Source organism: Malania oleifera, chromosome 10 (genome assembly GCF_029873635.1).
Source record: "Malania oleifera isolate guangnan ecotype guangnan chromosome 10, ASM2987363v1, whole genome shotgun sequence".
Lineage (NCBI taxonomy): Eukaryota > Viridiplantae > Streptophyta > Magnoliopsida > Santalales > Ximeniaceae > Malania > Malania oleifera.
The window spans coordinates 19,252,653-19,262,499 of record NC_080426.1 but is presented as its reverse complement, the minus strand read 5'-3'; the positions used below and the strand labels follow the sequence as shown (position 1 = coordinate 19,262,499).

Here is a 9,847-nt window from a genome sequence, read left to right as displayed (position 1 = left end):
TTTCTTAATTTGGTCATCAAAATAAAAAGAATTAACCTTACTTGAAACTTGATAAAAAGATGAATCTTTTTTTTTTTTTTTAAGTTTAAAGAACCCCACGAGGTCTTGACATTTAATTGTTATTTTTACTCCCCTCCTTATCTCGTCATTTCTCTAAATTTTAAAAAAAAAGTATTTATTTTTATGCTAAATTGCACAAAAGATTTGTAAAATTTTTAAAAATTTAAAGAAAATTTCTATTTTCTTTAATTAAGTCTTAGGAAAGATTTACATCTTCGATACTAAAGTTTATTTATATCTTCCTTTTAAGGTTATGAAAATGTGAAATGACACCCAGATAAAAGATAACTTCTTCCCAACTAATTATCCTACTTCTATGATTGTCCTTAACTTTTTTGTTTTCAAATATTACAAAATCATCAATATATTAATTACATCGCATATATATATTAGTCATTTTAAATATATTCAAGTATATTACAATATTTTTACCTAACACTTAAAATTTATTTTTTTTCTCCACTAGCTAAGTAAATAATTTTTACAACAATTTCAATCAACTACTTTTCATTATTTTTTTTTTTTTTTTTTTTTTTAAGTTTAGTTTTTTTTTTTTTAATAAAAATACAGAGCAGTCAAACTAAGCCTTAGTTTGATTCCCTATTACTGTAAAAAAAATTCAAAAAAAGTTGACTTTTATATTCAGTGAAAAATATTGTAATATGCTTAAAAATATTTAAAATTAACTAAAATACATGTATACTTTTAGGAAATGCAATTAATGTATTGATAATTTTGTAATATTTGAAGAAAACTAGGGACAATAATGAGATATAATAATTAATTGATAAAAAAAATCTAATTTTTAACTTCTAATAACTCCATGAATATGTTATAAGTTGGTTTTTTAGAAGTTGAAATGTTGTTTATCAAATGCCATACTAATTTTTACTTAAAAAAAAAAATGTTAAACCTGAAAAATAAGCCAAAGTGCCAAACTCATTCTAACCTTAGAAGCACTTTTATTTTACTTTATCGGACTTCAAATGTAAATAGAGAATTACTATCATAGAATTTTTATTTAAGAGAACATTTTTATAGCATAATATGGCAACAGTGAAAAAATTTGAATTTCTCACTTAAAACTTAGATGTTGACTTTGTGTCACCTTCATTTGCAACGTTTATACTCGTTCCCAATTTTGTAATATATAAATCTTATGTTTTAATAAAATAAAAAGAAAAGAAAAGAAATAGTAGTTTAAAATTTAAGAATAATTAACATTAGGATGGGTGTGATGTGTCATATGCATGTACTACACAATAAACATGTGACATTATAATTTTGACAAAATTGTTTCGAATAAAACATTTTTCGTGTTAAAAAATTATAATTTTAGCAAGTAAAAATAATGTAGAAAATACGCATATTTTACTAACCTACGACAAAGTTAGAAATCGAAATGTCAAAAAGATGTTTCTATTAAATTAAAAGTTGAGGAGATAACTGTGTTTTTTAGAAATATTCTTATTAAATGTAAAGATAAAATTTTTATAATAATATGGTCTGATAAATTCATTTTAAAATTTGTCTAAATCTAGAGATTTTAATTAATATAGTTAGAACAATCGACTATATTCATAAATATTTATGTTTATGTTAATTATATAAATAAAAATTTAAATAAAATATTTTAAAGTAATATGTTTTATGAATAAAAATATAAAAATAAAAAAATTTAAAAATTTAAAATTAATTTTATTTTTTTAGGCCTATAAGATATTTACCATCTACTAACAATATAAACTTGTTACCTAAACGTTTTCTTTTTCTCATTTAATTAAAGAAAATTCTACTTCGATTGTGGTGCGGTGGAGGGTAATACATGACCACATTGTGAAATTGCTGAATTGAAAAACTCAACAACCTCCACCTTTCCTGGTAAACACGTGAACTAAATATTATTTATTTAACAATTAAATATGCACGTACCGCGTCACAGCCCACCCCAACATTGAATATTCGCAGCACATTTCCGCCACCATGACAAGATTACCCTCGCCCATATTCAACATTAAGTATTACTGGTAAATATTACTGGAAGGACCATTTTGTCATTTCAAAAAATGGAACAATCTGGAATCTCTATAGACTCTGAGAGAGGTGCCACATTTTAACGCGGGGCCCACTCTCTCTCTCTCTCTCTCTCTCTCTCTCTAAAATGCTCGCGAGGAAAAGCGAAAACATCAGCTACGTAAACTCCGTCGCCGAGAGAGAGAGAGAGGTTGCTATAACTGATTAAGGCTTGTCTTGCTCAGGCGATGGGTGTGCAGGATTAGCTTCTGTCGGCAGCCGGCGCAGGATAGCACCGAGACGAGTCCGGTGATGCTCGGGGTACTTTGCGCACGCCCCAAGCCTTGGATCGTCGCCGCGCTGTCTTTTGTGCACGGCGGCGCCGCCCACCAGCGCCTCGCGGGGATTCAGCTGCTCCGGTTTCTCGGTTCCGGGGAGGACCGGTCGCCGCGGCGCCACCACTCCAGCGCTTGCCGCCTCGGAGACGGCGGAGGAGGCGCTGCGTCGATATGGCACGCGATCTTGCCTGCTGGAGGCGATGGTCGGAGGAGCGATCTGCGGGCGGCCGGATGTCGTGAACGGAAGGGGGAGGGGTCGTGGAACGTCGCCTGGGACGCACGCCCCGCCAGGTGGCTGCATCGGCCAGACTCGGCGTGGCTGCTCTTCGGCGTCTGTGCGTGTCTCGCGCCGTTGGACTGCGCCGACGTGAATCCCGAGGGAGTCGCCGTCGACGAGAGGACGAACGGTTCGGTTGCGAAGGAATTAGTCTCTGATTCGAACGATAAGAACTCCGCCAATTATAAGGTGACAGGTGGATACTGCTGCTCTCATCTCTGGTATCTGTAATTTCTATTTTCTGGTGAAATTTTAATTTAATACGATCCTAGAGAGATTTTAATTGCCCTATTTTTTATGCAAATTTGGATTTAAGAAAATTATTCGGCTGTTGATCACTGTTTGATGGGAATTTCATGAAGGTAACGTGTTCTACAAAATTGATTGAGATGGTCATCCGACTGTGTACACTGTGTATGTGAGTTTTGTTTGTCTAATGGTATCTTTAATTATATCAAAATGTTCAGTGCTTTTACGCTTAACTTTACTAGTTGATTTGTTTCTGCTTTTTTCACAAAAATATTATTCTACATATTACCTTTTTATTGGCTATTAATTGATTATTCTGCATAATAATCAACATCTTGATGTGATTTCAGTGATTCGTGTGATATGGAAAGTAATTATATGAAAAATTTTATCTGAGGTACACATTTATAATTTTCTGGAATGCAATTGTTAGTTCTTTTCTTTTTATCTTGTATATGTTTTTTACAAAATCTTTTGAATTTTTTTAAATTTTCAATAAATCTTTTAGTATCTTGTGCAGTTATGCTGCATTGTTTGATATTGGAATTCTACAAGGAAAAGTTAATGATATGTTTGGTACCATTTCTGGTTTTTGTTTTCGTTTCTATTCATGTAGAAGCATATTATGAAAATATGGTTGTTTACGTTGTCAAATTTTAGTTGTTTTCTGAAAAATTAAAAATTAAATTTTATGGTTTTCAGTTATATTTTAGCAACTTGACAGTAGGATACTTTAATATCCAAAATTATTTTTTCTGAAGTAAATGATTCATTTCATACATAACTTTTAATTAAAATTAAAATAAGAATATCTATAAATTTTCAAAAAAAATATAAAAGCTATTTAGAAAATATTTTTATTATTTTTCAATTGTCCTCTCCAATAAGATTATTCTTGGGAAGTGAAATATGAAATGTAATAATTAATTAATTAAAATGACTATAAAAATATTTATTTTGATTAATTAATATATTATTTTGATTTGTATTCTTTATAGTTTTATTAATTTAATCATATTTTTTAAATTGTTACTTGATTCAAGGACAAGAATGAGTATTTGTTAAATTAAGTTTTAAATTTGTTTTACTTTTACAAGTAAAACATGTTGCTGAATTTTGGCTTTTACTTTTTATTTTTTGGATTTCAGTTTTTGTGTTTTTGGTTTTGCTTTCATAATTTTTGATAATGATACTAAATATAAGTTCCCTACTTCACGGAAAAAGCGCCTAACTCACTGAAAAGGGTTTTTTGAGAAATATTTCCATGCGCTTGAGTTTTCTGCAGTCAATCAAGAAAAGTAGTAACTTTCTTAGCCAACTAAAAAGAGGCGCATTATCTATTTTCGACCTTCAGAATAAACTGTGGAAATAATCATGTTAAAAGTTCTAAATGTCACCTTTTTATTTGTCCACTGCTTTGTGAGGATTGTACTTATATATGGTGTAACTATTTAAAATTGTAGGTAAGCAAAGGTGTGATATTTGGTAGGTAAGCGTAGCATTGCTCTAAAAGTAATTTCAAGGCTTTATTCATACAGCAAAATGGACTTTTTTCTCAATATTTTTTCTGAAAGGTGAAATATTTTTGGTTCATAGATAATTTCCTGCCGAAAAATTGGATCATAAGTTTTCTTCTTTTGGGGGTTGGTATTGAAAATATTGATGTGAATGTCTGGTGCAAAAAGAACCTAAAATCTGTGGCAATACAGGGGTGCTGGCGGATGGTCGATGCCTATTTAGAGCCTTAGCACATGGGGCATGCTTGAGAAGTGGGGAAAAAGCTCCAGATGATAATCGTCAAAGAGAACTCGCTGATGAATTAAGAGCTAAAGTGAGTTTAATTCCTATGATGAAAACCTGTCATTTTTTGTCCAACTTAGAATCTTGTCAGGCTTGCAATTGACTTTTGTTACCAATGTTATAGGTTGTGGATGAGCTCTTAAAGAGGCGGGAAGAAACTGAATGGTGTAGTTTCTACTATCTTACCATGGGATATAAAATGTTAAATGTTTTTCAATTGGTTAATGTTGCACCAAAATGAATTCTGTTGTTATTGTGTGTTCAGGTTCATTGAAGGAGATTTTGATGCATATGTAGAGAGAATTCAACAACCTTATGTATGGGGTGGAGAACCCGAGTTGCTTATGGCTTCTCATGTTTTAAGGTAAAGTTCTAAACTAGTTTTTGAGCATATCTGTTTTCAATATTAAGCAATATTATGTGATGAATGATGTTCCCAAAATCAAACTACTTGTGGCTACCCATATAGGAATGAGATTATTGCGTTACGATATTTTTATGTTGCTTACACACGCGTTTGACTTTCAAGAACAAATTAAGCTCCAAAACTCTCAACAGGAAAATGAAAAAAGAAGGTATCTTTAAGGGTCCATTTGGATTAAGGATTTTGCTCAGAAAAAGGAACGCAAAAGGAAAATAACAAGTAAATTCATTTTCCACTTTATCTTCTTTCTATATCAAATACCATTAAAAATAAAAAAAATTATTCTAATGCGATTAAAAATTAAAAAAAAAAAAATCTTAAGGATGTGTAAAATTAAAATTTTATTCAATAATTTGTTATATTTTTTATTTTCTCTCTCATTTTTCCTTGATAATCAAACATGAAAAGTAGAATCCTTCTTATTTTCCTTTATTTTTCCTAATATTTTTCTAATTCCAAATGGATCGCAAAAGTTCTCAATGCAGACTAGTAGGAAAAAAAAAAACTCTCTTTGTAGTGCCAGATTAAATGCAAGAATTTATGTCGTATTTTTTTTTTAGGACATTGAAATTGGTGCTATTTTTCAACTTTTTCCCTCACCAGCTTTGGCTTTGAGTTACGGCTCCCCCTCTCCCTCCTCAGCGTTTAGATTCCCCATTCAAAAGGATAAAACATGATGGAAATGTTTCTTTCAAATGTAGTTTCTTAAACCAGTCCCTCTGAAAACAAGTTCTAACCCCCACTTCTCTCCATTATTTCCTTTTGTTTTTTATTTTTCATAAATTTTTTCTGTGCGGCACACAGGACACCAATTTCTGTCTCCATGATCGATAGAAGCTCAGGTGATCTAATAAAGATAGCAAACTATGGTGAAGAGTATAAGAAGGATGAAGAGAGTCCCATTGATGTGCTGTTTCATGGGTATGGCCATTATGACTTACTGGAGACTTGGCCGGACCAAAGTTGCCAGCGAGAAAAGATGTCAAAGTTCGATATGTGTACAGAATGATTCTTCATTGTTTTAATTCAATAAAACTTCCCATGAGGCAGATTCAAATTGGAAGGGTGCGTGTGCTGCTCCTGCCAAAGTGCCACATTGTGCATTTTATTTTCCCCCCCAAGAGAGGTGTTTCAGCTCAATCCATAATCTGGTGGAGTTCAACCAGTCCTAATTCAAGCAAGAAGTTGGCTTCAATTTTGTAGAATTCTCATATGATTTTTCTGTAAGTCAAAAAGAGTATTCAATACATTAAAACGGTGATGGTTCTTTGTTCAGAGAATCAATAAGGCGAGCTGGGATTCTCTGTGAAGTGCTACTGATTTGTTTCCTTCGCATAACTACCCCCCAAACTTGGGAATTCCTTTTATCCTTTTTGGATTTGATGTTTGTATGTGCTTTAAATTTTTTCCTGCGCATTGAAGAATAGATCTGTCTGTTTTCTGAAGTTGAGATTAAGGGCACGACATTACATTGACATAACACACGCAGTGAAAAAGATGAAGGATGACTGAGTTATTACTAACATTTTATGGCACATTCCTCTTCACCCATTCCATATGCATCCATATGCATTGCATTTTACAGCAAAGCAACGAAGGAAGAGATTGTTTAAATAATTTGCTTGGCTTGGTTGCTGAGAGAATAGAAGAAAGTGGACATGAATTTTGGGACCAATGCCCTGATCATGGCCCAGTTGTCCATATCACCATTCTCATCGTCTAAACGTGAAACTTAATGCATGGTTAAATATTTGCGCCAAGCAACCCAGTAAGAGAAGCTAGCTAGATTAATCAATCAGAGAGCTTCCTGAGTTGGAGACAGACATCATGTTGGGGCTTGGTGGTGAGCTTGAGCACAGGGGAGGGAGCAAAGGGAGAAAGTGGAGACAATGAGGGAGAGAATGAATGTTCTCGAGTTCAGCCATGGCGGAATGCCCATTTCGAAGGGCATGTAAACTTGAGGAAGCTTGGATGCTTGGGTGGTTCCTTGGGCAAACCTCTCGGGGCGAAACAGGGCGGACACCACTTTGGGGACCAAAATGTGACCAAATTTTAGGTATTGCAATGCTTCCCTTTACACCGTAGGGGTTGGAGGGTACAGGCGAGGTGCCTTGAGTACACATGACGCACATAGTATGATCAACCTCGATCGAAATTTAGATTCATTTCAAAATTTATATCTGTATATAACAAACATTATCTTAAATTAGATAAAAAAAAGAGTTAATACAATATTAATTGTTGATATGATTAATTAGAAGTATAATAATATATTTAATAATAATACAGGACACAAAAAAGATTTAATTTTTTATATTTTTTTATTATGCTTTCCATTCTGATTATGACTTGGAATTTAAAATTTAGTTGTAAATTAACCAACCTTGCCTAAACTCCTTGTTGGTACTAAACTAAGCTGAACTCAGCCAGCGACAGGGGCACGAACGTAATTAAAAACAAAGCGGGGGCTATTTTGGAAGACATTGAAACTTCTAACCTAATAGCGGTGAGTTTTTTCCCAGTTTATCTTTTAAAAAAAAAAAAAAAACATATATTAAATAATACTTTTTTTTTAGGAAAATAATTTTCAGAATGACATTTTCCCATTTCGATTATTTGGTACCGTTTTCAAAGCTGCTTCCAGTGACTGCATTGAAAATACTAAAAAACATATTTCAAACAACTACAACGAGAAAAGATTGACTTATGACTTTTTAAAAAAAAGAAAAAATCTTAACTTTTGTTATTAGTATTCATAGCTGGGAACAAGCTCAAATATAGAACTGAAAGGCTCAACGCTATATGGGTTGAATTCTTGAAGAGTGCAATAGTGACTCATCGACGAGTGTCTTGTTCTCGTCGATGAGTGCTCGTAGTGACTCGTTGACTAGTCTTCTATTTTCGTCGATGAGCAGATACCGAGAGTGTAGTGACATGAAGAATAATATTATTTTAATAATAAAGAGGAAGAAAATGGAAACAGGAACAGAAGGAGGCAGTATACTTCGTCGACGACATTACATTTTGGAGATAATAATAAGAATAATAATTTTAAGGAATTGCCAAGACTCGTCGACAAATATAGGGACTCGTCGATGAGTGCATAAGGAAATTTGTTGACAAATACAGGGTTTCGTCGACAAAGGTCTTTAGGACCTCGTCGACGAAGGCAAGATTTCGTCAACGAGATAATATCGAGAGATGGATTTGGGCTACTTTGAATTTCGTTGACGAATATAGGATTCATCAACGAATTTACTGAAGGATTCGTCGACGAAGTGACGTGTCTCGTCGACAAATCTGACCCTATAAATAGGGCAAACTCAAATTTTTATTCAAAATTCAGTGCTCTCTCTCTCTCTCTCTCTCTCTCTCTCTCTCTCTCTCTCTCTCTCCCCTACGGTCCCTCTCACTTCTCTCTTCGATTTCGGCCCCGCCAGTCGCCGAATCGACGATTCGAAGCCACCACGATGCTCCTGGCGAAGTTCTCTACTAGTCTGCCGGAGCGGATCGTTGGTGAAATGAAATTCGATTTCATCCCAAATTCATGGTAAGGTCTTTTAGCCTATTTTTGGCCTTTTGACAGTTATAGGAAATGATGTAGGCGAAAAAATACTGATATTTTGTTCTGAAAAATATTATTTTCAGGGTGTTATGTAGGAGGCCCTGCGGGTGTTAGGCCAGTAGACCATAAAGGCTTTCCAGTAGTCAGGTAAGGGAAATATGTTATGCTAGGTATTTTTAAAATATTATACAGTTTATTAAATTATGAATATTATGTATTAAAATATGGTGTGGCTTGGAAATATGAATATAGTATGAGATATATTTTACGAATTTCAGTACCATGATTTTACGAATTTCAGTACCATGATTATACGAATTCTAGTACCATGATTATACGAATCTCAGCAACATGATTATATGAATTTCAGTATTATGATTATGCAGTTTCAGTGTTATGATTATATAGTTCTTAATATTATGACATATGAATTACAGTTATAGTTTATTTAGTATCATGGTTATTACGGTTATTTCAAAATCATGGTAAATCAGATAGTTGTATATAAAGATATATTATATAGTATCAGACCCTGTTGGACTATGCAGTTACAGAACACGGTACCCTTGTTACAGATATTATGTTATGTTATGAGTGCAACCACCTATTTAGATAATACGTGGTAGTAGGTCGATCACCTAGGCCCTTGACGTGGACAAGCTCCCCATCAGATATGGGTTGAGGTGGGCAGATGAGACTGATGAAGTATAGTGATTTATTCCTGGTTGGCCAGTCAGGGTAAATCTCGCCTACGGGCCGCACAACTCTGTCATGAGAGGTTAAATCATGACACACTATTATCCACAGGGAAAGTTTTCAGTTACTATTACACATGTACAAATTCACAGAAACTGGGAACATACTTATGTATAATAGAAGTATTTTGAATAGTAACCTACAATACTGTTATGTTAAGCAACATGAAAAGGGGGTGAATTTTATTACTTATATTGTATTTACATATTTAGTTATACATGATTATATGAAAACAGATTTTCATAAAACTGTAACTCATTTGCCACACACTAGTAATAACATATTTCGTCTTACTGCACGTTGGCTCATCTCAATTACTTTAACATTTTTCAAGTGATCCAGGTAGGCGAGCAGACCAGGCTCGC

The 9,847-nt window shown here is 33.5% G+C and overlaps 1 protein-coding gene across 1 annotated transcript; it reads left to right on the top strand.

The window, feature by feature from the left end:
- The first annotated feature begins 2,175 nt into the window (after positions 1-2,175).
- On the top strand, positions 2,176-6,606 carry LOC131165606 (uncharacterized). Its single transcript, XM_058123546.1, has 5 exons — positions 2,176-2,884; positions 4,647-4,768; positions 4,862-4,902; positions 5,003-5,101; positions 5,966-6,606. Exons 1-5 carry the CDS (start codon positions 2,386-2,388, stop codon positions 6,168-6,170), a joined length of 966 nt encoding a protein of 321 aa, XP_057979529.1. The 5' UTR covers positions 2,176-2,385; the 3' UTR covers positions 6,171-6,606.
- Positions 6,607-9,847: the final 3,241 nt, after the last annotated feature.